At 40.5% G+C, this 27,176-nt stretch overlaps 1 protein-coding gene across 1 annotated transcript in view; it reads left to right on the top strand.

The window, feature by feature from the left end:
• The window catches only part of DNMBP (dynamin binding protein), a 114,506-nt gene that overhangs the window by 13,755 nt on the left and 73,575 nt on the right, over positions 1–27,176 (top strand). The window contains exons 2-3 of the mRNA XM_027960464.3: positions 19,845–19,998; positions 21,518–21,640. Coding sequence (XP_027816265.2) covers positions 19,854–19,998; positions 21,518–21,640 — 268 coding nt within the window. The 5' untranslated portion in view covers positions 19,845–19,853. The remainder of the gene's footprint in view (positions 1–19,844; positions 19,999–21,517; positions 21,641–27,176) is intronic.

The raw sequence follows: 27,176 nt of genomic DNA, 5'->3' as shown, positions 1-27,176 counted from the left end.
ATCACGTACCCTTAACATGAGGTGGAGTTAGGAGGTAAATCCAGATAGTCTGGCTTTGTAATCTGTGCTCTTAATTATTGTGTTTTAAGTTTCATATTTATATTTGAAAATTATATAAAGACCTTGAACCATGCCAAGTGAAAGAAGCCTGTCACACAAGACCACCTATTGTATGACTCCATTTGTATGAGATGCCTAGAGAAGGCAACTCTTTCTGTCGAGAGAGAAAGTAGATTACTGGTTGTCTGGGGCTGGGATGGATGGGGAGATTTTAGGAGACAAATGGAAAGTGACTGCTAATGGGTATGGAGTTTATTTTTGAGATGGTGAAAATGTTTTAAAATTGATAGTGGTGCAGGTTGTGCAACACTGGAAATTTACTAAACCCATTGGATTGTACACTTTGGATTAATTCTATAGTATGTGAGTTGCAACTCAATAAACCTGTTTTTTAAAAATGATATGAAGATAAATGACCTGGATGATTTGTCTTAGACTACCTTTTTGTCTTTATCTGGAAAAAAAAAAATACACACATTTGTGTTTGGGAGTGCTCAAATACTTAAAACCTGTTCTAATTCTAACCATTATACTTGCTTATTCAAACATTTCAGGTGCTCCCAAGTACCTAAGATCAAACCCAACGTTTCTAATGTGGGCCTTGGTCTTGTGAGATCCTGTAAGCTCATGAGGAACATGATCATTGGGAATGTGAATATACATTTTGATATATAACTTAAATTAGTTCAGTGTGTTAAGTTATCCATTCTGCAGCTATTTATGGAGGGCCTGCTATGTACCAAGCAGTGCTCTAGATGCTTAATATACATCAATGCATAAAATAGACAAAAAAGATCCCTGCCTTATAGAGCATATAGTGGATAAGGACTAATTCTGTAGACTTCATAGTGGAGGTACCGTGAGCTGGATCTTAGAAGATAATAGTTTATCCAGAAAATAAGAGTTATGCATATTTGATGGAAGAGGGAAGTGCTCAGCTGATCCAGTCAAAAAAACTAACATCACATTTTGTCTTTTTTTTTTTTTCGGCTGTGCAACAGATAACTTCAAAATCTCAATGGCTTATTACAACAACCATCTGCTTTTTTAATAGCTCTGAGAGGGCTGAGATTTGTAGGTCCAAGTAAAGAAGTAGAGACGGCACCAAATGGATATAGGAGCAGGAATCTTCTTGGGAATTTATCTCAGGTCTTTGGCCCAGGGTAAGCCTCAGTGAGGCCTGACACAGAGTGGCTTCTGCGGAGCTAAGAGCTGAGCAGAGATACCTGAGGGTGCACGTTGCTCAGAAATACTGGATTTCTAGTCGAACCAGAGTTGAGAGACCTTGATGAGCACTTAAGACATTCATTTGAGACCCCAGAGGGAAAGATATAACGCATTGTGTGATGACTGAAATGATAAATTTAGCAGATGAGGAATTTAAAGCAGCTGATGTAAATAGGACATAATGAATAGATAGGGACCTTCTAAGTGTAGTTGCTGAAATAAAGATTAACTGGATGGACTTAAGATAGCAAGAGCAATGCTGCAGAAGAAAGGGGCCAGTGAACTATAAGCAGATAAATAGAAGTTATCCAAGCTGAAATGCAGAGAGAAGAAAGATTGGGGACAGGAGAGAACAGAACTGTAGTGACAGTGAGTTAATATCAAGTAGTTTAATGTATGTCTAATTGGAATCTCATAAAGAGAGGAAGAAAGATGAAGAAATAATGACCAAAATTTCCCCAAATTTAATCAAAAACATAAGCTTATATATTCAAAAATCTCAGTGAACTTCAAACTGGGTAAATAAGACTATACACCTCAACACTTTGTCATCAGATTACTGAAAACTAAAGACAGAGAGAAAACTCTTTCAGAGTAGAGAAAAAAGATAGTACAGGGGAATGAAGATAAGAATGACAGCTGACTTCTCATCTGAAATAGGCAGAAGATAATGGAACAACGTCTCTAAAATTTGAAAGAAGGAAAATAAAACCACCAATCAAAATACTGTACTAACCAAAAAAATCTTTCTGAAATGAGAGTAAAATGCTTTCAGATAAACTAAAGTTGAGCAAACTTGTTGTCAACAGACTTATACTGCAAGAAATGCTAAAAGATATTCTTTAGGCTGAGAGGAAATGATATTGGAAGGAAACTCAGATCTGTAGAAAGGGATGAAGAACATAAGTGGTAATTGTACAGGCAAAAGTGAAAGACCTTTTCTTTAAGGACAACTCATTGTTTATAATAAATGGCATTGTATTTTGGGGTTTATAATATACTACATTAATTATCTATCATTGTGTAACAAATTTTCTCAAAAATTAGTGGCTTAAAACACTATAAATACTTATTATCTTACAGTTTCTGTGGGTTGGGAATTCAGGAGTGGCTTAGCTGGGTGTTTCTTGCTCAGAATGTGTCATGAGTTGCCATCAGGATGTTGGCGGGGCTGCATTCATCTGAAGGCTTTGTTGGAACTCTGTAATCTCCTTCCATGATGCTTGCTCACATGCTGGCTGGCAGGCCCCAGTTTTTCACTGTGTGGGCTCTCCATAAGACTGCCTGAGTGTCCTCACAGTCTAGTCTTGGGAATCACACACTGTCACTACCACTGTATTCTGTGGGTTAGAAATGAGTCACTGGTATGGCCCACACTCAGGAGGAGAGGAAATAGGGAGCAATATCGAAAAAGTTTGGAATCTACTTTAAAGCTACCACAAATATCTATGGCAACAGTAACACAAAATAGAAATAATGTATATGGCAACAGTAACACAAAGGACAGGATGGTGTGGTAAATGGAATTATTCCATTATGTAGTTCATATATTGTATGTGAGTGAGTGAGTGAGTGAAGTCACTCAGTTGTGTCTGACTCTTTGCGACCCTGTGGACAGTGGCTACCAGGCTCCTCCGTCCATGGGATTTTCCAGGCAAGAATACCAGAGTGGGTTGCCATTTCCTTCTCCAGGGGATCTTCCTGACCCAGGGATCGAACCCAGGTCTCCCACATTGCAGGCAGATGCTTTACCCCCTGAGCCACCTGGGAACGTATGTAGAATGGTATAATATTAAATCTAAGTAGACTGTGGAAGTAAAGTAATGCTGAAAATTCTCCAAGCCAGGCTTCAGCAATACGTGAACTGTGAACTTTCAGATGTTCAAGCTGGTTTTAGAAAAGGCATAGGAACCAGAGATCAAATTGCCAACATCTGCTGGATCATCGAAAAAGCAAGAGAGTTTCAGAAAACATCTATTTCTGCTTTATTGACTATGCCAAAGCCTTTGTGTGGATCACAATAAACTTTGGAAAATTCTGAAGGAGATGGGAATACCAGACCACTTGATCTGCCTCTTGAGGAACCTGTATGCAGGTGAGGAAGCAACAGTTAGAACTGGACATGGAACAACAGACTGGTTCCAAATAGGAAAAGGAGTATGTAAAGGCTTTATATTGTCACCCTGCTTATTTAACTTCTATGCAGAGTACATCATGAGAAATGCTGGGCTGGAAGAAGCACAAGCTGAAATCAAGATTGCTGGGAAAAATATCAATAACCTCAGATATGCAGATGACACCACTGCATGCGCTTATTCCTTGGAAGGAAAGTTATGACCAACCTAGGTAGCATATTAAAAAGCAGAGACATTACTTTGCCAACAAAGGTCTGTCTAGTCAAGGCTGTGGTTTTTCAGGTAGTCATGTATGGATGTAAGGGTTGGACTATAAAGAAAGCTGAGCGCCAAAGAATTGATGCTTTTGAACTGTGGTGTTGGAGAAGACTCTTGAGAGTCCCTTGGACTGCAAGGAGATCCAACCAGTCCATCCTGAAGGAGATCAGTCCTGGGTGTTCATTGGAAGGACTGATGCTGAAGCTGAAACTCCAGTACTTTGGCCGCCTGATGCAAAGAGCTGACTCATTTGAAAAGACCCTGATGCTGGGAAAGATTGAGGGCAGGAGGAGAAGGGGACAACAGAGGATGAGATGGTTGGATGGCATCACCGACTCAATGCACGTGAGTCTGGGTAAACTCCGGCAGTTGGTGATGGACAGGGAGGCCTGGCGTGCTCTGGTCATGGGGTCACAAAGAGTCAGACACGACTGAGCAACTGAACTGAAGACTGTGGAAAGTTTTTTTCCTTTTAAATTTGTCTTTATTTTTGGCTGCACTGGGTTTTTGTTGCTTTGCTCAGACTTTCTCTAATTGCGGCAAGTGGAACTACTCTTTATTGCAGAGCAGTTCAGTTCGGTTGCTCAGTTGTGTCTGACTCATTGCGACTCCATGGAATTCAGCATGCTAGGCTTCCCTGCCATCACCAACTCCTGGAGCCTACTCAAACTCTTGTCTATCGCATCAGTGATGCCATCCAACCATCTCATTCTCTGTTGTCCCCTTCTTCTCCCGCCTTCAGTCTTTCCCAGGATCAGGATCTTTTCCAATGAGTTGATTCTTCACATCAGGTGGCCAAAGTACTGGAGTTTCAGCTTCAGCATCAGCCCTTCCAATGAATATTCAGTACTAATTTCCTTTAGGATGGACTGGTTGGATCTCTTTGCAATCCACGGGACTCTCGAGAGTCTTTTCCAACACCACAGTTCAAAAGCATCAATTCTTTGGTGCTCAACTTTTTCTATAGTCCAGCTCTCACATCCATACATGGCTACTGGAAAACCATAGCTTTTACTAGACGGACCTTTGTTGGCAAAGTAATTAATATCTCTGCTTTTTAATATGCTGTCTACGTTGGTCATAGATTTTCTTCCAAGGAGCAAGCTTTTTTAAATTTTATGGCTTCTGTCACCATCTGCAGTGATTTTGGAGCCCAAGAAAATAAAGTCTGTCACTGTTTCCATTGTTGCCCCATCTATTTGCCATGAAGTGATGGGACTGGATGCCATTATCTTAGTTTTCTGAACGTTGAATTTTAAGGCAACTTTTTCAGTCTTATCTTTCACTTTCATCAAGAGGCTCTTTAGTTCTTCTTTGCTTTAAGGAACAAAAAATAAGGCAAATAGAAACAAATGCAGTATCAATAATTACTTTAAATGTATATAGCAACTATCTGAAAGAGATGCACTTTAGAAATTCAGAGAAAGACAAAGAACTGTGATCTCACTTGTACATGGAATCTTAAAGAAAAATGCCAGACTCATAGGAAAAGAGAGTAGAGGGGTTTTCCTGGTGGCTCAGTGGTAAAGAACCTTCCTGCCAATGCAGGAGACAGGGGTTTGATCCCTGGGTCTGGAAGATCCCCTGGAGGAGGAAATGGCAACCCACTCCAGTGTTCTTGCTTGGGAAATCCATTGACAGAGGAGCCTGGTGGGCTACAGTCCATGGGATCTCAAAGGAGTTGGACATGACTTAGAGACTAAACAACACAACGCGTAAAACTGCTGGTCCCTCTCTTCCATGGTCCTTGGATGCAGGTACTGCGTAGAATGACCTATAATCTCTTACCCTGAGAGTGGTCTCAGTTATTTTTAACTCCAACTGCACAATTTCTTTCCTCCCTAGTTTTCTTCCTCAGAATCTTTAGTTTTCTAAATTCCCTTCCTGATTTCTTTCTTCCAAAATGTCAAGAATATTTTATACTCTGAATATCTGAAGGGTAGAGAAGTGCCTTATCTTTTAAATCTTCTTTAGCCAAAAAACAAGCCTATGCTTGAAAGAGATAAGGAAAGGAAAAAAGACGCTTACTTTGCAGATCTCTGTGCTATTTATCCTCATAGCTTAAGTTAATAAATTTTCTAGACATCTCCTGGAAACTGTCTTAAAAACTGCCTGCTATCACAAGTTTGTTTTGCTCCTTGTTACTGGCAGCTTCACCCTGAAGTTTCACTTTATAGTTTCAAATTAATCTGTACTCTACAGTTGCTGTGGGTTGTGTTATCTGGGCATTTATTGTATACACAGCATGTTGGAGCTGTTAATTTTAATGTATCACTAGGCTGCTTCGCTCAGACATGTCCAGTGTATATACTTATGAGTCAGTGATTCTTAAATTTCATAACTGAGATTCATGCAGGATTTAAGAAGTGAAAATCTGAGCGAGTACTTAAGGAATTGTTAAGATGACCCATTTGAAAAATGTCTTTAATGTAAATTTCCTCAAATTTGGTAATTCTAAAATATTCATCTTGGGACCTTCCTTCACCAGTGTGGTTTGTCGAAAAAGACAAATTTGATGTAGAGATATATAAGCAATTTTAAAAATAACTAAAAAGGAAGGAAAATATTGGCTTAATGTGGGGGTGCAGTGTGGAATCCTTTAAGTCAGTTGAAACAGGTGTCTGATAAGAGTCAGTCCTGAAGCTTTCTTTATTAATTTTAATTTACTTAATTTTGTTTTGGTTGTGCTGGGTCTTCGTTGCTGCCAGAGGGCTTCTCTCTACTTCCAGTGAAGGTGATCGAATGGGTGTCTCTGCATTGCAGGCGGATTCTTTACCAACTGAGCTATCAAGGAAGCCTGTAGTGAGCTGGAGGCTACTCTTTGTTGTGGAGCACGGGCTCTAGGCACCTGGGCTTCAGTAATTGTGGCCTGTAGGCTCAGGAGTTGCAATTTGAGGGCTCCAGAGCAGGGGCTCAGTAGTTGTGGCTTAGTTGCCCCGTGGCATGTGGGATCTTCCTCTACCAGAGATAGAAACAAACCAGTGTTTCCTGCATTGCAAGGCGGATTCCTTTTATTATTTATTTGTTTGGCTGCACTGGGTCCAACCTAGACAGCATATTAAAAAGCAGACATTACTTTGCCAACAAAGGTCTGTCTAGTCAAGGCTATGGTTTTCCCGGTAGTCATGTATGGATGTAAGGGTTGGACTATAAAGAAAGCTGAGCACTGAAGAATTGATGCTTTTGAACCGTGGTGTTGGAGAATACTATTGAGAGTCCCTTGGACTGCAAGGAGATCCAACCAGTCCATCCTAAAGAAGATCAGGCCTGAGTTTTCATTGGAAGGACTGATGTTGAAGCTGAAACTCCAATACTTTGGCCACCTGATGCGAAGAACTGATTCATTTGGAAAGACCCTGATGCTGGGAAAGATAGAGGGCAGGAGAAGGGGACGACAGAGGATGGGATGGTTGGATGGCATCACTGACTCAATGGACATGAGTTTGGGTAAACTCCGGGAGTTGGTGATGGACAGGGAGGCCTGGCGTGCTACGGTCCATGGGGTCGCAAAGAGACATACCTGAGCGACGAAACTGAGCTGGGTCCTAGTTGCAGCATGTGGGATCTAGTTCCCTGATCAGGGATTGAACCTGGGCTCCCTGCATTGGGAGCACAGATTCTTAACCACGAGGCCACCAGAAAAGTCTTTGAAGCTTTCTTAATTTAAATTTTGTCTTTTGTCAAAAGAAATTAGAACTATTTAGATATTTGAGATGAGAACTACTCAGTTTAAACCCTGAAGAGGACTGAAGGGCCCTTCCATGGGTGGTGGAAACTCTGATCTGTGTCCTGTTCCATCTGCTGAGGTTGTTGCCTTCCAACTTGGGACAAGTTTGAAATAAACAAAAAGTAACTCCGGAGGAACTAAAAAGCCTCTTGATGAAAGTGAAAGAGGAGAGCAAAAAAGTTGGCTTAAAGCTCAACATTCAGAAAACGAAGATCATGGCCTCTGGTCCCATTGCTTCATGGGAAATAGATGGGGAAACAGTGGAAACAGTGTCAGACTTTATTTTTGGGGGCTCCAAAATCACTACAGATGGTGACTGCAGCCATGAAATTCAAAGACACTTACTTCTTGGAAGAAAATTTATGACCAACCTAGATAGCATATTGAAAAGCAGAGACATTACTTTGCCAACAAAGGTCCGTCTAGTCAAGGCTATGGTTTTCCAGTGGTCATATATGGATGTGAGAGTTGGACTGTGAAGAAAGCTGAGTGCCGAAGAATTGATGCTTTGAACAGTGGTGTTGGAGAAGACTCTTGAGAGTCCCTTGGACTGCTAGGAGATCCAACCAATCCATTCTGAAGATCAGTCCTGGGATTTCTTTGGAGCGAATGATGCAGAAGCTGAAACTCCAGTACTTTGGCCACCTCATGTGAAGAGTTGACTCATTGGAAAAGACTCTGATGCTGGGAGGGATTGGGGGCAGGAGGAGAAGGGGACGACAGAGGATGAGATGGCTGGATGGCATCACTGACTCAGTGGACGTGAGTCTGAGTGAACTCCAGGAGCTGGTGATGGATAGGGAGGCCTGGTGTGTCGTGATTCATGGGGTTGCAAAGAGTTGGACACGACTGAGCAACTGAACTGAACTGAAGACAGTTTATGATAGCAGATTCCTTTCCTTTTCTACCCTCATTCCTCTGACCATCCCTCCTGCGTCAGAGCAGGCTTTTCATTTTTTCTTACAGTCCAACATCACATAACATGTTTCGCAAAGTGCTTGTTGTGAATCGGTGCTGCTGTCATCAGGAGAGCACAGCGGGCTGGAGGAAGATACTTGATTGAGGACAGCTGGCCCAGGCCATGCTGCTCAGCCTCATGGGGGCCACCACGCTCAAGATGGGTTCTACTTTTCCCCTTCACCTGTTGCTGGTTATTTGAGTAATCACCTGGCAGTGACTGCTGACCTTCTGTCCAAAACGAGCTCTGGTGACATAAAGCAGAGGAGGAAGTGATGTTTTCCTAGCTTCTCTCATTTCCTTCCTGAAACAGATTTAAACTTCATTTTCTGACACCTCTTACCCTTTCGCCCAGAGGAAAGAGCCTGTTCTTATTAGTCCTATATTGCCAAGAATAAGAGAACTGTGCAGTTGCTTTTGAGGTTAAAGATTACTTTTCATTACTTGGATTTGAAATTTTTTAAATAGATTTCCATTCTCCAAAACTGACGTTTTATGAAGAGTGCCGTTTCAGGACATAAGGAAATTTCCAGATGCTCAGGAACCTATGCTGGAGAGTCCCTCCAAAGGGAACCCTCTCCCAGCTCTTCTCAGGTCAGCACAGATGAACCTGGGCTCCTGAAGCACACCCACTTTGTAGGAGCAAACAGGAAAGGAAGAGAAAGTGTCTTCTAGTTCAGGAAACCCCTTCAGAAATTTGATTCGGAAAGTTCAGGATTTAGACTTGTACTCCACTCTGGGCAGTGTTAGGAAGAGCATGCCAGGTATCGTCAGTGCTGTTTGAAAGAATAGAGTACCTTTTCAGAGTTCTCACACGTTGTGTCCTACTTCCCGAGGACACAGTGGATTGTGAAATAGATTGCTCAGAATTTCAAAGCAATGTGGAGTCTGGGCCCATGCACCAACAGTGAGACATTTTTTTTTTTTTTTTTTGAAGGGTGGGTACACAGGAACCCAGGCATTAGTCTTTTTCTAGATATATTTTAAGCCTTCAAAATTTATCTCTCTTTTATCTCTCACCTAGATTTAGGATGATAGATTTAGGAAACTAACTTTATATGGTTTCCTGTATTTTCTCTCTCCATTTTTTCATGCTTAGTTCTCATAAACTCAGAAGAATCCTTTTGGGCATGTATCTATCAGGGGCTCAGCAGAATGTAGAAGGCATACTCAAATTGGGTAATTTGAGGAGGTCCCACCTGGAACAGGCAGATGTAGGGAAAATTTTGGAGAATTGTACTGTACCCTAGAGATAGCCAGTGAGCCACCCAGGCCTGAAGGGGCAGGAAACTGGGTCATTGCCTGACTCTTTTTCTTTTTCAGCTTCCTTACATTAGCTGTGGCCTTTGGTAGAATGACAGAGCCAGGCTGACTCCCAGCGCAGCTGGAAAAGATGCATGGGAATAAACACCCAACCTCACCATCCCTCTGCCTTCAGTCTCCTGCTGGTGATGACCATTGGCTGAACCAAACTGGAAGCCAGAGGCAAGGGAACACCTTGATTCAGTTCTTGTGGGTCAGCTTCATGGAGCATAGATAGAGCAAGGTGGAGGAGGGGAGGACAGACAGACCTAGAAAGGGAAATAGAAGACACCCAACCCTGGCTTTAATGTTCAGTGTTCTCAGTCTGTCCCAGGTTTGATATCGATATCTAAGAATCCGCCTGCAATGCAGGAGACCCTGATTCGATTCCTGAGTCACGAAGATCCACTGTAGAAGGGATAGGCTACCCACTCCAGTGTTCCTGGGCTTCCTTCGTGGCTTAGCTGGTAAAGAATCCGCCTGCAATGTGGGACACCAGGGTTCTATCCCTGGGTTAGGAAGATCCCCTAGAGAAGGGAATGGCTACCCCCTCCAGTATTCTGGCCTGGAGAATTCCATGGACTGTATAGTCCATGGGGTCGGCAAGAGTTGGACATGACTGAGCGACTTTCACTTTTCCTTCAGGGGAAAAGTTGTCGTCTCAGGAGATTTTCTTTTAATGAAGTATGTCCAGACTTGTAGATATGTTGCTTGTCAGGAATTATTGAAGTTTACTAGGCCGCCTTCTATATTCTCTCACATCTTATGACATAGATTTTTTAAAGTCTTTGTTATGATAAATATATATGTGTGTGTGTGTGTGTATGTAAAACATAGAATTTACCATTTTGCCATTTTAAGTGTACAGTTCTGTGGCGTTAAATTCATTCATTTTATTGTGCCACCGTCGTCATCATCTATCTTCAGAACCTTTCCATGGTCACAGCCTGAAACTCTGTACCCGTTTTCCTTCCCCTCATCCCCTGGTAACCACCTTTCTACTTACTGTTTCTCTGAGCTTTACTACTATTGATTCATCATATAAGTGAAATCACACAGTATTCGTCTTTTTGTGACTTAGCATAGTATGCTCAAGGTTCATCCACTGTGGTATGTGTCAGAATGCCCTTCCTTTCTAATAGTACTCTATTGTACATGTATGCTGCATTCTGTTTACCTGTTCTTTTGATGGCCATACAGGTTGCGTGATATACTTTTTTAAGTGTTATTTTTATTTCTGGATGTGTTTTTGTTAATACTGAATACCTTGACTCTCATGGCTGCAGCTTTCACACGTCCAGCCTGATCTCTCACAGAACTGCAAGGTGATGAAAGAGCAAGGGAGCTGAAGCAGTGGATGTGGGCTTGAGCAGGAGAGAAGGACATCATCTGGAGGCAGTTTAAATGTGTGGACAGACAGTGGAGCCTACCACGGATAAAAGAAACAGCGTGTAAACAAAGGAATGTGTTTTGGACAGAAAGTGCTTTATGGGAGCAGAGAGCTTTTTGATTGGTTAGGATTGCACAAGGACTATTTATGAATAAGTGGAATGACAAGCAGTTAAAAAAATATATTAAGTTTGACCTGAAAAAAAGTGTGCTGTGCCAGAGAAGTTGAATTAAAAAGCAGTTCTTGGCTGGATTGACTCAATCTTTAATATAGTAAAATGTCCCTCCAAGAGAGCAATATGGCTTATAGCCTTCCCCAGGTTTATAGTGACCATAGAGCTCTTGTATTTGGGGACAATATGGTTAGTGTCCTCAGCATGTTTTGGGGAAATGATGGGGACTAAGCCAAGTTTCTTGGGTGCAGGAACTACGGGTCATCTCACAACATCTTGACTGTTCCTTGGTACATCAGAGAAGTGAAACTAGATAGAGAGATTGCTGCCAAGGTCTTTAGTCCATTGAAAGTGTAGTGAAAGTCACTCAGTTGTGTGCGACTCTTTACAGCCCCAGGCTGCTCGGTCCATGGATTTCTTCAGGCCAAGAATACTGCAGTGGGTTGCCATTTCCTTTTTTTATTCCCCTATGGACTATAGCCTGCCAGGCTCCCTCCACCAAAAAAAAAAAAAAAAAGAAAATGATTTATGAATCAATTGTCTGCTCTATTGATCTCCTCCTCATGGAAAGAAGCCTGTTTCCTTATTAGATAGTGGTTGGGTTATCTACAGGGTCTTACTTTGTCCTGTTTAGGGTAGATACTTTGGGATAGGAGTTGAGTTGCTTAGGACAATAGAGGAGAGTTTAAATGTTCCTGTTAGTCACCAACAGAATTAGAGAATAAATATTTATAGAATATTGGGTTAAAGAGTCATCAACTGATTAGCCTACCCAGCAGAGCCAGATTTTCAGCCTGCATGGGAATTTGATTGACTCCATTTGGCTTGACTAAAATTTGTTGAATATGTGAATGCATTATAGAGAGTAAGAAAATCTTGTAAATTCTTAAGCAACTGTGTAATGTGTAAAAATTGACCGTTTAAAAGATTAACCAGGTTCAGTGACAGATTAGTGAGGAGAAAAATTGTATCTTTAGCTAAAGAGAGAGGAAAATGTTACTTCCCCAAAAGAAAATGCGTTGTAAACAAATAATAAACTCTAGTTAAGATATATGCTGAAGTATTGGGGAAAATATCTGTAATATATTTTGAAATACATCAAAGATAAAATGAAAAGTAAATATTTGAAATACATCAAAACATAACAAGGATTGAAAAATGAGGAGCTTGATGATATGTGACAAAGTGCCCGCAGTAACATGTTAATGGTAGACTCTGCGTGGTGGGTGTCAGCTTCTTTCAGCTTGGCTGTTTGAAAATTTTCATAATAAAATGTTGGAGAACTAAAGAGAGGAAAATGGAAATTTAGTGATTTTGAAGGAAGAACCAGTGAGATGTAAGAGAAATAATAAATTTACATTTAAAAGTACATGGGCATTGGAGTCAAGTAGACTTGAGTTCTGGTTCTGGTTTAGCTTTGCGTCGGAGAGCTCAGTATGTTGTGTAGTGGTGCCACTGGGATTTGAAGCCAGGGACCCTGACTCGAGTCGAGCACCTTTGTCTCCACCTTGCAGTGTGGTGATGGTACAAGCTCCTAGCTCAGTGTCTGGCATGTGGTAAATTCTTAAATGGTTGCTATTGCGGTCAGTGTACTGTCTGGATTATAGAGGATGAAGAAGTATCAGATTCTGATGTTTGATCTGAAAGACTTATATGACGCTATTACTCAAGCTGGAAGATAAAACTATTTGTGGAGAAGAGATGGTTAATTTAGTTTCAGATAAGTAGAGATTTTCAGGAAGTAGAGATTTTGATATGAACAGTTCCTTGTGTTTTCCTGAAGTTCAGGAAATCATTTGCTCACCAAAAATTACTCACTGAGCATCTAGACCAGTGAACAAAACAGACAAAAATCTCCTCCCTCATAGAGTTTTATATCCTATGAGGGTTTGAAGAATGAAGGGTCTTTGCATCTCACATGCAGAGTGACTCTGCAAAGGTGGAGAGACAGGCATTCACCAGCAAGAGAAGAAACACTGTCATAGCAAACTTTCTGATGCCCCAGATGTTATGCCATCCAGGCATTTATTTCCTCTGCCTTCTCTCAGGCCCATCTGCATTCTGATTTCCAATGTATTAATGGTTCTTTTTTGCTTCCATCTGAAGTTGGTGAAACAGTTTATGTGTAAACTAGTTATGATTAAGTTTCAAAATATTTTTTGGCCATACTACACGGCAAGCAGGATCTTAGTTCCCCAACCAGGGATTAAACCCAGGCCACGACAGTGAAAGTGCCTAGTCCTAACTACTGGATCACCAGGGAATCCCAGTCCTGGCTTCTAAAATGGCCCAGACAGAAACAGTAATTGTTGCTTTTCATAGTGTGTACAGAGAAGACAGATGAAATTCACGCTATTCCACATGAAACAGAGGACATAAAGACCTCCTTTCTGGTCTCACCCAAGAATCCTGTAGTTTAGCCAGGCTCTGACTGCAGCACTCTTCCAGGGTGTGTATTCCTTAGTGATTACGCACTCCTTCCAATAGGGTAGGAGGTCAGTCAGTAAAAGTATTTATTGAGCCAGACCCTCCTCTGCTTCTGAGTCATTTTCTGGTAGAGCAGGAAGGTTCTCGAGGAGAAGCTTTAACCCTTTCAGCTCATAAAGGTCACTCCTCCATGGAACAGGGTAGCTCTCTAAGTCACCCTCTGGGCCTTATGCTAATTCTCTCCTTGATATTTTAGATAATGAGGTATATATTTAGTCTGATAGATGAAATTTGAGAAAAGATAGTAGTAGGAAAAGGAAAATAATATCTACCTTAGCTCAACCTTGAGTTGTTTTAATAATATATAGATGGTTAAGGATTTTGCAAAATATTGTTTGTTTTAGGGGAAAGAAATATTTTTGACACCACCCTTATGTGGAAATCTGACATCTGGCAACTTCAGCTATCTGGAAGACAGCCAGAAACTAAGAAAGGGGCCTCAGAGCACATAAAAAATAACTGTTGAAGGACTCTAGCACTACCAGACGTACTTTACCACTGCAGAAGGGCTTGTGAGCCTCGTACTTGGAGTGTGTTTACTTTTTATTTATCTAGAAACTTGTAATAATTTTGGTGGCGTGTGTGTGGTTCCCTGCCACTCCCAGCAGATTATAAACAACGATCTAGAGAGAGGTAGAAAAGTTGACAAAGGAGATAAACTGATGGCAGAGCAAAGGCTGACATTAAAAGAGAAAAACCTAAAACTTGCATAGCACTGGTACTGTGTGTCATGGAAGAGTACAGTAAGAAATGGTCTTAATAACGAGCTTATTATTAAGTTAGTGTTCAGTGTCTTTTCTGTTGATGGCAAGGATGTACGTTATGTGCCTAGGTTTTAAACATGGTCAAAGTTAACCATGTTTGATGTGTTGAAATAGTAAATTGTACACTTGAAATATCACAAATTTGTATACATGAAATATCACATTCTCTGATGATGCTATATCGTTGACAGATTTAATCATGTAGGTGATTATGGAAATGATGTTTAATAATAACTGCTAACACTTATTGAGCACCTACTGTGTTCCCCCTATCCTAGGTGCTTTCACACTATAAGCATACTGGTTATGGGTTTGAAGACAGGCAGATCTGCATTCCTGTTCCATGTCTGACTTACTATGTGACCCTGGACAGATTACATCACCTCTCTGAGCTTGCAGAATGGGAACCAACTATATACAGCAGGGCTGTTGTGAAGACCCAAGGAGGGAAGTCATAGTGCTATGTATAGAAGTGCTAATTAAATATTAGGCATTGTTGTTATCCAGTTGCTAAGTCGTGTCTGACTCTTTGGGACCCCATGGACTGCAGCACACCAGCCTTCTCTGTCCTCCACTATCTCCTGGAGTTTGCTCAAACTCATGTCCATTGAGTCAGTGATGAAATCCAGTCATCTCAGCCTCTGTCATCCCCTTTTCCTCCTGCCCTCAATCTTTCCCAGCATCACGTTCTTTGCCATGAGTCAGCTCTTCTCATCAGGTGGCCAAAGTATTGGAGTGTCAGCTTCAGTCCTTCCAAAGGATAAATAGCGTTGATTTCATTTAGGAATGACTAGTTTGATCTCCTTGCAGTCCAAGGGACTCTCAAGAGTCTTCCTCAGCACCACAGTTCAAAAGCATCAGTTCTTCAGTGCTCAGCCTTCTTTATGGTCCCACTGTCACATCCGTACATGACTACTGGAAAAACCATATTTTTGACAGTGTTATGAACCTCTATCCATAGCTCTTCAGGTACTCTGTCTACCAGATCTAATCCCTTAAATCTATTTGTCACCTTATTAGGCATTAGTATAATTACTTTTATCATTATCGTCACCCTCTTGATGGTTATTATGAAAGTATGATTATCTCCATTTTTTTTTTTAAAAGAAGCTGAAGCCCAAGTAATATATCCAAGGTGAAAAAGCTAATATATAGTGGAGCTGGGATTCGAACGTTGGTCTCTCTGAGACACCAGGAGCCCGGTAATTTGCATTCACATTCTGCTGCCTCCTCAGTGTGTGACTTTTAATTGTGTCAGTCACTCAGTCGTGTCTGAGTCTTTGCGACCCCATGAACTGTAGCCCGCCAGGCTCCTCTGTCCATGGGGTTTCCCAGGCAAGAATACTGGAATGGGTTGCCATTTCCTACTCCAGGGGATCTTCCCAACCCAGGGATCAAACCTGGGTCTCCTGCATTGCAGGCTGATCCTTTACCATCTGAGGCACCAGGGAAGATTTGTATGTGTTTTAATACTTAAAGAAAATATGTGGTGGGAGAGGATGTGGGGAATGTTACTAGCTACTTCTCTTTTCTGTTGTACACCCAAGTCATCTCATTATAGGAAAAAAGTTTCTGTAACACAAGGATAAGCTCTTTTTATTCAGTAGTTCAAGTGAAATACGTAACATTTGTATTGCATGAGTCATTAGAAACTTATAGGTACTTTGCATTAATAGACTAAACAATTTATTATGTGCCTAAATGTTTGTCCACACCATTCTTAGACTGTAAACTTAATGAAGCTTTAACTATTCTTTTTTGTACTTAGGCACTCGGTGCTTTTTGATGTTGGTTATAGTTATATGTAGCAGCTTCTCAGGTGATGCTAGTGGTAAAGAACTTGCCTGCCCATGTCAGAGACATAAGAGATGTAGGTTCGATCCCTGGGTTGGGAAGATCCCCTGGAGGAGGGCATGGCAACCCACTCCAATATTGCCTGGAGAATCCCATGGACAGAGGAGCCTGGCAGGCTGCAGTCCATGGGGTTGAAAAGAATCACACTGAAGTGACTTAGCATAGTTATATGTGAGATGAAAGAATCCTCATCTCTACCAGCACCAAATGAATACTTGATGCAAATAAAAAACAGTAGGCTTGGGGCCTGGACACTCTGGAGGTCTTCTGTTGCTTCTTGTAAAAGACCTGGGAGAAGAGTAAAGTAATCCTGAGGGTTTCCAGTATATATATGCCCTCGTTTTTATTGCCTCCCTTTCTGTTGCTTGAAGTGAAGTGTTAGTTGCTCAGTCGTGTCTGACTGTCTGACCCGATGGACTATAGCCTGCCAGGCTCCTCTGTCCATGGGATTCTCCAGGCAAGAATACTGGAGTGGGTAGTCATTCCCTTCTCCAGGGGATCTTCCCGAGCCAGGGATGGAACCCAGGTCTCCTGCACTGCAGGCAGATTCTTTACCATCTGAGCCACCAGGTGAGCATGCACGTAGGTTCCCTTGACAGAGAATAACAGACATGTTGTCTTATAACAGCACAGATGCCATAGCAGATAGTATCCAAGTTTGGACTGTAGGCTTCTTTGAACAGAATACACACTGTTGATGTGGTATAGTGTACTCAGTCTTGTCTGGAGGCGCCATCTACATAGTCTTTTCTTGTTTTATTTTTTTTAATGGATTTTTATTTTTCAATGCATTTTAAATCTGTGCTACTGTTGCTGTTATTCAGGTCAAATTACCTTTTTTTTTTAGATAGAAGTAAGTAGGCACCAGAATGCCCTCAGTCCAAATCCTGGCCCTGCTGCTGTAAACTCTGTGATCTTGAACAAATTAAGTTTTATAACTTTCTGAGCCTCAGTACCCCCATGTTTAAGGTAGTTGTGGAGAGAGACCACACAAAACTGAAAAGCTTTTGTACAGCAAAGGAAATTATCAACAAAAGAAAAACACTGCCTACTGAATGGGAGAAGATAATTTGCAAATGATATAACCAACTCAGTATCAAATAAACACCCCAATTAAAAGAATAAACAGAGGATCTAGACATTTTTCCGAAGAAGGTGTACAGATGGGCAACAGGCACATGAAGAGATGCTCAACACCACTGGTCATCAGGGAATACAAATTAAAACTGCAGTGAGTTGTCATTTCACACTTACCATATTGGCTGTTAAAGAGACCAAATAACATGTGTTGGCAAGGATGTAATCTGGAGAAAAGGGAACCCTTATGCGCTGTTGGTGGGAATATAAACTGGTACACCGACTATGGAAAACAGTATGGAAGTTCCTCAAAAAATTGAAAACAGGGCTACCGTGTGATCCAGCAATTCCAGCCCTGGATGTTTATCTGACAAAAGCTAATTCAGAAAGAGAGACGAGACCCTGTGTTCATTGCAGCATTATTTACAAAAGCTGTAAACTTAGGAAGCAAACTTAGTGCCTGTTAATAGGTAAATGGATGAAGAAGATGTGGTTATATTATATATCTGTGTGTGTGTGTGTGTGTGTGTGTGTATGTAATGGAATATTACTAATTCATAACAAAGAGTGGAATCTTGCCATGTTTGATAATGTGAATGGATCTAGAGGGCATTATGCTAAATGAAATGTCAGAGAAAGACAAATACTGTATGATTTCACTTATATGTGAAATCTAAAAAACAAATGAACAAATGTAAAATAGAAACAAAGTCATAGACACAAAGAACAAACAGTTGCCAGAGGGGAGGTGGGCGGGAGGAGGAAGGAAATAGATGAGAGAGTTTAAGAAGTAACTTCCAGTTGTACAATAAATGATTCACAAGTGAGAAATGTATAGTGTCGGGAATACAGTTGATAACTCCTGTCTTTGTATGATGACATATCATGACTAGATTTATCATGGTGATCACTTTGAAATGTGTGGAACTATTGAATCACCAAGTTGTGTAACAGGAACTGACATGGTGTTATAGGTCAACTAGACTTCAGATACAAACAAACTCGGAAAAAGAAATCAGATTTTGTGGTCACCATAGATAGGGCAGAGGTGGCTGGGGGAATTGGATGAAGGCAGTCAAAACGTATAAACTCCCCGAGAAGACTCAGGTTCAGTCCTTGGGTTGAGAAGATCCCCTGGGAGGAGAGCATGGCAATCCACTCCAGTATTCTTGCCTGGAGAATCCCGTGGACAGAGGAGCCTGGCAGGCTACAGTTCATGGGGTCACAAAAAGTCAGACACAACTGAGCAACTTTCTGTCACTTCACTGTAAGATAAAAAAGTACTAGGGATGTAACGTACAACATGATCAGTATAATTAATACTGCGTATGTTATGTATGAAAGTTATTAGGGGTGTACATCCTAAGAGCCCTCATCAGAAGGAAAATACATGTTTAAAATATAATTTTTAAATACATTTCTTTAATTTTGTATCTATATGAAATGATGGGTGTTCACTAAACTTATTGCAATAATCACTTCATGATTAAACTTATGCAGAATATACTCTGTTAGTTGCTCAGTCGTGTCCAACTCTATGCAACCCCATGAACTAGAGCCCACTAGGCTTCTCTTTGTCCGTGGAATTACTGGAGTGGGTTGCCATCGCCTTCTCCAGGGGATCTTCCAAAGCCAGAGATTGAATCCAGGTCTCCTGCATTGCAGTCAGGCAGACTCTTTACTGTCTAAACCACCAGGGAAACAAAAACTTATGCAGAGGTGTATGTCAATTATATAAATAAAACTTGAAAAAATAAAATATATGTGGGAATACAAAGAGAAGAAATAAATAAGCAAAAAAAGATACAGTTATGAGGAATAGATGAAATGCCATATTTCAATTCCCTACCTTTTTCATTGGAAAAGACTCTGATGCTGGGAGGGATTGGAGGCAGGAGGAGAAGGGGACGACCGAGGATGAGATGGCTGGATGGCATCACGGACTCGATGGACGTGAGTCTGAGTGAACTCCGGGAGATGGTGATGAACAGGGAGGCCTGGCTTGCTGCGATTCATGGGGTCACAAAGAGTCGGACACGGCTGAGCGACTGAACTGAACTGAACGTTTTAAACACCATATTTTAAAAGTACCCTCTTGCCTTGTACCTTAAAAATGTTAATTTCCATATTGCCTTCCTCAGGCATATTGGAAAGTCTGCAGTTCCACATTGCATGTTTTCTGTTACTCATAGCTATAGGTCATTTTTTTTTTTTCGATTCCAGAATGACTTTGAAAATCCAATGAAAATGTATGAGGAAATTATTGTTTTTTAAAGAAATAAGTGAGATAGCATTCTGATTTTTTAAAACTTCTTATTTACTTTGACTCCATTATAAGTACCTTTATATTTTAACGATAATTCTCAAGATTTAGGTCTATACTGCAGTGTCTTAAATAATTCTACTTTCCCATTTCTTTTACCTTTCGTTCCAGGTTTAAAAGATGGAGGCTGGCTCAGTGGTTCGAGCCATCTTTGACTTCTGCCCTAGCGTGTCAGAAGAACTGCCACTCTTTGTGGGAGATATTATTGAGGTATTGGCAGTGGTGGATGAATTTTGGCTTCTAGGAAAGAAAGAGGATGTGACAGGTAAGAGGCTTATGATTCTTCACATTCAAAATAGGCCACAGGCGCTCCCTTCTTTCTATATTAAAAATTAAGGTTTAATGGCAAGCCCAGTGAATAAATTTCAGATCCTTTTGAGTTTTCTGTATGTGTTTGCTGTGGTTTCTACCAGCAGGGAGCGAGCGTCTATTATCAGTGCATCTCTCCTTGCAGGCTCCTTTAACAGGCTGACATGGTTAGGTACCAGCTGCCCTCTTAAATCCCCGGGTGACCTAAATTTATTAAAGTTGCCCTGTACCCTAGATGCACTTACCTCCCACTTTGCATGTGCCTGGTTTCCTTTTTTCTATTCTTGAAAACATATATTAGCACCAGTTTCTTTCATGAATTCAGGAGGAGGCTAGAAGTTCTTCTCCCACAATATCAATCTGTGTTAAATCCAGCCTTAACGTGCATATATTTATGTATGTCTGGCTTGGAGTATATCTTAACAGTCCTCAGAACAGCCGCTGTTGATACTTAACCCATAATTGGGGGATAATAGTTTATTTCCCAGTAGATGTGATACCTCAGCTAGGATAAATATGGTGTGTCAGAAGTCAAAGAGGAAAGGCAGAGAGGATTGCTTATTCAGGGGCCCTGGAACAAGAGGAAACGAGCTTGGAGGAACTGAGAAAAGTTTAGTCTGGCATGAAGTGTGAATGGTTGAGATGGGGAGATGGCCTGGGGAGATGAACAGAGATTAGATCGTGGAGGACAGCGCATGCTATAGAAAGGGGTTATGGAAATGGGCTGCTGTAAACATGCTTCAGGCACAGTCAGACTTGTATTTTACAAAGCTCTCTGCTTCAAATTGAAGAATGATAGGAAAGGGCAAAGCCAGAAGCAGGGAGGTGCGGTGGGAAGTTGTTGCAGTAATCGAGGTGAGAAGTAGCCGTGGCTTGGACCGAGACGATGAGTCTTGAGGTAGTGGACAGATGCAAGAGATATATAGAAGGTGGAATCAGCTAAACTTTCTGATGCTTTCCAGCTGACAGGCTTGTCTGTCTACTGTTACGTATTAAAACCCTGCCCATCTTTCAGACTCAACTGTAGTTTTTTTTTTTTTTTTTTTCATAAAATTTTTCATCTTCTTCCTGACCCAATTTCTTGCCTTCTCTGAACTTCCATAGCAATTTGTATACCTATGAGTTGACACTGGATTTCAGACTGAATTATTGCTTATGTCTGAATTAGATTTTATGTCTGAACTAGATTTCAAGATCTTTCAGGGCCAAGGCTGTCTTACTCTTTTTCCCCTCTGCGGTGTGCCTTTGATAGAGTGACGGCCATTAAACGCTTATTGGACTGAACTGCACTCTCTGTGTTCTGCAGGCACCTAATTTTGTGCATTGCACATTTTCTACAGTAGATTTTCCAGCTATGAGTACTCAGTGAGTTTTTAATTTGGGGTCTGTAAATGAGCTCAAAAAAAGGTTTTTGTCTTGGTACACAAATAGAAAAAAGGAATTTTAATACTGAAAATGTTTGCTTTTATTTTCAGGACAGTTCCCCAGCAGTTTTGTAGAAGTTGTTACCATTCCCAGTCTAAAAGAGGGCGAGAGACTGTATGTCTGTATCTGTGAGTTTACATCCCTAGAACTGAACAGTCTTCCTCTCCATCGAGGTAAGTTGATCACCCAAGAGTAGTCTGTTTAAAATAATACTGGTGGGGTCAGTCCATTTTGACAGCTAGATCTTTTTTGAATTTTTATAAGTAATTAACCTCTAGAGTCTTCAATAATACCAAGATAGAGCTGACAATAATAAATCCTTATCTTTGAGTAGCATTTTATAATTTCTACAGTATTTTTTTCTCACAAATATAGTCTCATTTCATTCTCTATATCTTGTGTAGTCAAGTCTTAGGTACTAAGACTTATCTATTAATGTATAATAATAGAGCAGGAATTGTGGTATGCAAATTAAGGCAGAGAGGCAGAACATTCCCATTGCTACCCAACTATTAGGTAATGTTATTAAAGTTCTCATCAGAACAAGTTTAAAAGGAAGTGGTTTTAAACAGATAGTCATAGTCATGTCTCAGTGATATTTCAAGTATTTCTTGCTTCATGTACTCTGATAGACTTGAAAGAAAGTGAAAGTGAAGTTACTCAGTCGTATCCGACTCTTTGCGACCCTGTGGACTGTAGCCCACCAGGCTCCTCTGTCCATGGGATTCTCCAGGCAAGAATACTGGAGTGGGTTGCCATTTCCTTCTCCAGGGGATCTTTCTGACCCAGGGATTGAACCCAGGTCTCCCACATTGCAGGCAGACGCTTTAACCTCTAAGCTACCAGGGAAGCCTGAATGTCTAAAGAGTGACTAAACCATTTCAGCACACATACGTATGTACATACATTTCTGCATAAGCACAGAAACCAGTAGTGTTCCACGAACTGAAGCTTATGATCAGTGCAGTTTTGTGACTCACAGCAGTCATTAGAATTGTATGATTTATTGGATATATTAATATTGTTACTTATTCTTCTGAGTATGGCACTAAAGGGATAGACTTAATTTCCTTTTCTTTTATTTTTTGGGCCATACCTCATGGCATGTGGGATCTTAGTTCCCTACCAGGGATCAAACCCATGCCCCCTGCAATGGAAACAGTCTCTTCACCACTGGACCACCAGGGAAGTCCTGGAATGGGCTTAGTTTCTTAAACTATGTACATATATGAGAGAGAGTGTACACACAGGTGGGGAGAGAGACCAAGCAAACTCCCTAACCTTTATTCAGTGAGAAGAAAGCAAAAGTGGACTTTGACCTTAATCCTCAAAATCAATTGTCAGAGTTTCTTGTCTTCACTTTACACTGAGCCCTACCTCTGTTCTGAATACATTTTTGCTAATCAGTGTTGTGAAGACAGAAATAGAGGATGCTATAGCAAGGAACCTTATCTGTTCATACTCATAGTTCTTCTACCGGAGGGTTGAGTTCACATCAGTCAGACCAATCAGAAGGTGTGGAGAAAGGGCCAGAGCCCAGTGGCTAACAACATTGATATGACTTTGTTATCTATTATTCTGTGTATAACAGTATACCATATGGGAATGTACAGTATGTTGACAACATTTAAGGAATTTGAGAATGTGGCTTCTGGAATTAGTTTGTTTACTTCATATTATATCTTTTGTGGTCTTTCCCAATGGCTTAGTTACTAAAGAATCCACAAGCAGTGCATGAGACATAGAATATGTGGGTTTGATCCCTGGAGAAGGAAGATCCCCTGGAGAAGGAAATGGCAACCCACTCCATCATTCTTGCCTTTACCACTAGCACCACCTGGGAAGCCCCTTAAAAACATAAGCAGAGCTCGGAAGGAAAGAATGCTGAGCAGGGGATGCATAGGGAAAGAGATATATTATTAATTGTTAGTGGTTTTAGCTTGTTCTCTTCTGTGATGCTTTGCTGTCTGCCAGTTAACATGCTGACTATTCAGCTCTGTTTCCTTCAATGCTTTTCACATCTTTTAGTTCTGTAAGTCTTCTGATGAGGACGTATAGCCTTTGAAGATGAGGAAGCTAAGTATGTATACAGTTTTTAATTTTGGGGGAAGCTTAGCGTGAGACACAGAAGTGACTTTAATTCCTTTGATTTTCTATTGTTTTATACTACATATGGTTTATGAAGATCCGTGTCTCCGCTCATGAGCATATACATCCCTTTATCCCTAGGACTTTATCTCTAGTACTATTAATCCTGTTCCTTGTTGTTTCTTTACCTTTCCTTTGATCCTTCAGTGTAGCAGGGAAGCGTCTCCTCTTCTGTGATTTAATGTATGTCAAGAGGGATTTGGAAACCTTTAAGAGCATGTGGAATAATGTTTGAGACCTGTTTTGTTTTATCATGCTGCCTTCAGTTGTTACTTACCTTTCAGAAGTACCACTGAAATAAGAGAAAAAGTATATCTATTATAACTAAATTATATTATTTATATATATGTGTAATTAATATATATAGTTGGGCTTCCCTGGTGGCTCAGAGGTTAAAGCGTCTACCTCTAATACAGGAGACCTGGGTTCGATCCCTGGGTTGGGAAGATCGCTGGCAGTATAGTTTAGGGGTAAGAATTCTGATGTCCCTAGATTTAAATCCAGCTTCACAACTCAGTAGCTATTGACTTTGGTTTAATTACTTAAGTTCTCTTGGCCTCAGTGTCCTTATCTACAAATGATAGTACCTACCTCAGGGTATTCGTGAGGACTAAAGGAGGTTTATACATTAAAGCATCTGGCACAGGGTAAGTGCTCAGTAAAAATTAGCTATTTTATTGTTCTCATCCTGGAGCTCATAAGTGTGCTTCAGGGGGCCTCATTTCTTGATAATTATGTGAAGTTTTGTGTGTATCTGCATTTTCCAGGGAGATTCTATTTGGAATGAAAACCACCAGTGGTTCTTCCAGCAGGTGTCACCCTTCCTCCTTTCCCTGAAGCTTCCCATTTGCTTTGGTCTGTTCCCTATAGTTGGAGTTATATTAAATTCAGAAACAAGTTGGTCTCTTAGAAAGATCAATGCGAGTGCTATCCTAAAAAATACAGAGAGGGGAAAAGAGAGAGACAACAAAAAAAGTACGGCAAAGAAAAGACAGTGAAAGAGGAGAGAAAAAAATTTCGCGATTAAATATTTAATTGCCTTATACAATACAGAATGCTTTTTCCTTGCTTACAACCCCATGCTTCTAGACTACCTCCCTACCCCAAAAAAAGACCAATACAAATTAAATTGATAAATGTATTTATAGTTAGATAAATGATAATTATCAGTTAAAGCACTTGTGTCTTAAATTTCTGGTGTCATGTGCGTGAGATATCAGGATTAAGGTTCTGATATGGCTCCTGTGGAAGCCTCGGTAAAGAGTGTGGTCGATCTCCATAGAGCACAGAGTCCCTGGGCACTAGGATTCAGTGAGGACCTAATACCTGCAGAGCCAGACTCTAGGACTTTCTTATCATCCTATTCTTAATGCATTTCTTGTTCAAATGTAAAATAAAAATTTAACCAGAAGAAACGAGCACTGTGGTGACTGGGATTAATTGTGCATAAATAAAAGCCTCAGGCTGACCCTGAGAGTCACCCCACTTTCTATTTTTCTATTCTTAAAATCTGGTCACTGTATTCCAGGAGTTCCTCATATTGTTGTTTTTGAAGTCTAGAAATGACCACCAAGTAGCCTCCATCCTAAAGAATCAGAATGCAAAAAACTCAATAACAGGGCTATATAAAATAAAAGTATTCAACAAAATTATCTCTGAAGTGCTTTTCAGGGACTAAATTGTGACTTTAAAAAAAATTCACCTTTATTATATAGAAATAATCAACAGAAAGACAGCCTGCAGATAATAAAGCCTATCAAAACAGTCACTCAACAGAAAATAGGGAAGCAAATCCTACTGTAAGGATTTCATAGAGATCTGGCATTACAAGGAAATATTCTGATTCTGCAGCTTTAAAAAAGCCAGTTCATTTCAAAGCCAGTAGAGTGGGAGTTATGGCACACTTTTATTCTTGTTCACTAAAAGGCTTATTGTGTCTGAACAGTAGCCATGTCTCCAGTGAGTTTCTTCTGTGGTCCAGTTGGACTGGGAAAAAGTCACTTGTAATTCTCAGGACCCCAAGCTCTGACCAATGGGATATTGAATCAGAAATTAAGGGGAAAATAGAAATACAGGACCAAGACCCTATTTTTCAGGAACATCTAAGCAAATCAGTATGAAATCAGTGAGAATGATTTAATGCCTACCACTAAATGCAAAAATCTTACATTAGGAGCTGTATAGTCTATAAATATACAAGTGTCAAAATTGTTGATATAAGTGATAAATTCTTTAGTAGACTGCAGATGACCAAGATATGTGTAGACCTCTAAAGTTTATTAGAGAAATATGCTAAGGTTTTGAATGGAGAGGCTTGTTTAGGAGACAGTGAAAGTCCCCTTGTGTGGATTAGGTTCTCAGAGGTGAGATAATATTGGATAGCTGGGGATGGGGCAGGGGGAGATTGTATCTGGATGTGAATGCCAGGTTGCACTGAGGTGAAAACTTAAGAGCAGCCTTTTGGTAGCTTGGGCTTCCCTGGTAGCTCAGCTGGTAAAGAAGCTGCCTGCAATGCAGGGTGTGATCCCTGGATTGGGAAGATCCCCTGGAGAAGGGAAAGGTTACCCACTCCAGTATTCTGGCTTGGAGAATTCCATGGACTGTATAGTCCATGGGGTCGCAAAGAGTCAGACATGACTGAGTGACTTTCACGAACACTTTCTTTTGGTAGCTTAGAACTAAATCTCTTTGGAGAACATTCAGAGCAAGCTTATTTTCTTTTAATATATTTCAGGTAGTAAGAATAGGATTATTATAGAAGAAGCCTTGATTAATAGGAAAAAGCCTTCATGTCCCATGGTAAACATTTGAACAGGGGAAGAGTATGATAAAATTGGTACGTTTATAGTCTTAGTTTGGTAGATTGGAAGAGACAGTGTCTGGGGAAAGTTTTAAAAGAATAAGATGAGAGTCGGACTAGATGGTAGCAACGAGCAAGTGATGATTGGAATAAGTGTTTTGAGAGAAGAAATTATAGAACAAAAGGAAGTTGGCAGCATGGAGCTAGTTTTGGAGGGAAGATGTATTTATTGGGAAATTGAAGAATCTTCACTAATAACGAGGACATTGAGTGACTCCTGGGTGAAAGGTATTTTACCAGGTTTTTGAAACAAAAGAGAGACATGGTACCTGCCAGTATTGCATCTAATTCACTTCGTAAGAAGGTAGACTTAATTTTTATAAAAAGAGTTTATAAATTGATACCGTAAATGATAATCCAGCATTCAAGTATGCTTGACTATAAAAGGCCTCATGATTTTGCCAGGTGCTTGGCTCTCTTGGTCTTATTTTACTTGGGCCAGTTGCATTCCCTAATCACATGTACTCATGAAAGGGAAATTGACTTAGACGTTAAGAAAGTTAAAAAGAAATTAAAATCGATAATCTACAAAATGAATAGTTCATAATTAGAAAATTAAAAGTTTGCTGCAAATCTATAGAGGAATTTATTCACTGGGGTGAATCATAATAGGTTGAATTTTAGTTTCATTTTTTTCAGAAACAAGCACTGTGCCCCATCTTTTACACTCCTCATCTTTTTCAGCAGCAAGACAGATGCTA

Source organism: Ovis aries, chromosome 22, assembly GCF_016772045.2.
Source record: "Ovis aries strain OAR_USU_Benz2616 breed Rambouillet chromosome 22, ARS-UI_Ramb_v3.0, whole genome shotgun sequence".
NCBI lineage: Eukaryota > Metazoa > Chordata > Mammalia > Artiodactyla > Bovidae > Ovis > Ovis aries.
Note: the sequence above shows the minus strand (reverse complement) of the source record. Positions and strands in the feature narration are given on the sequence as shown.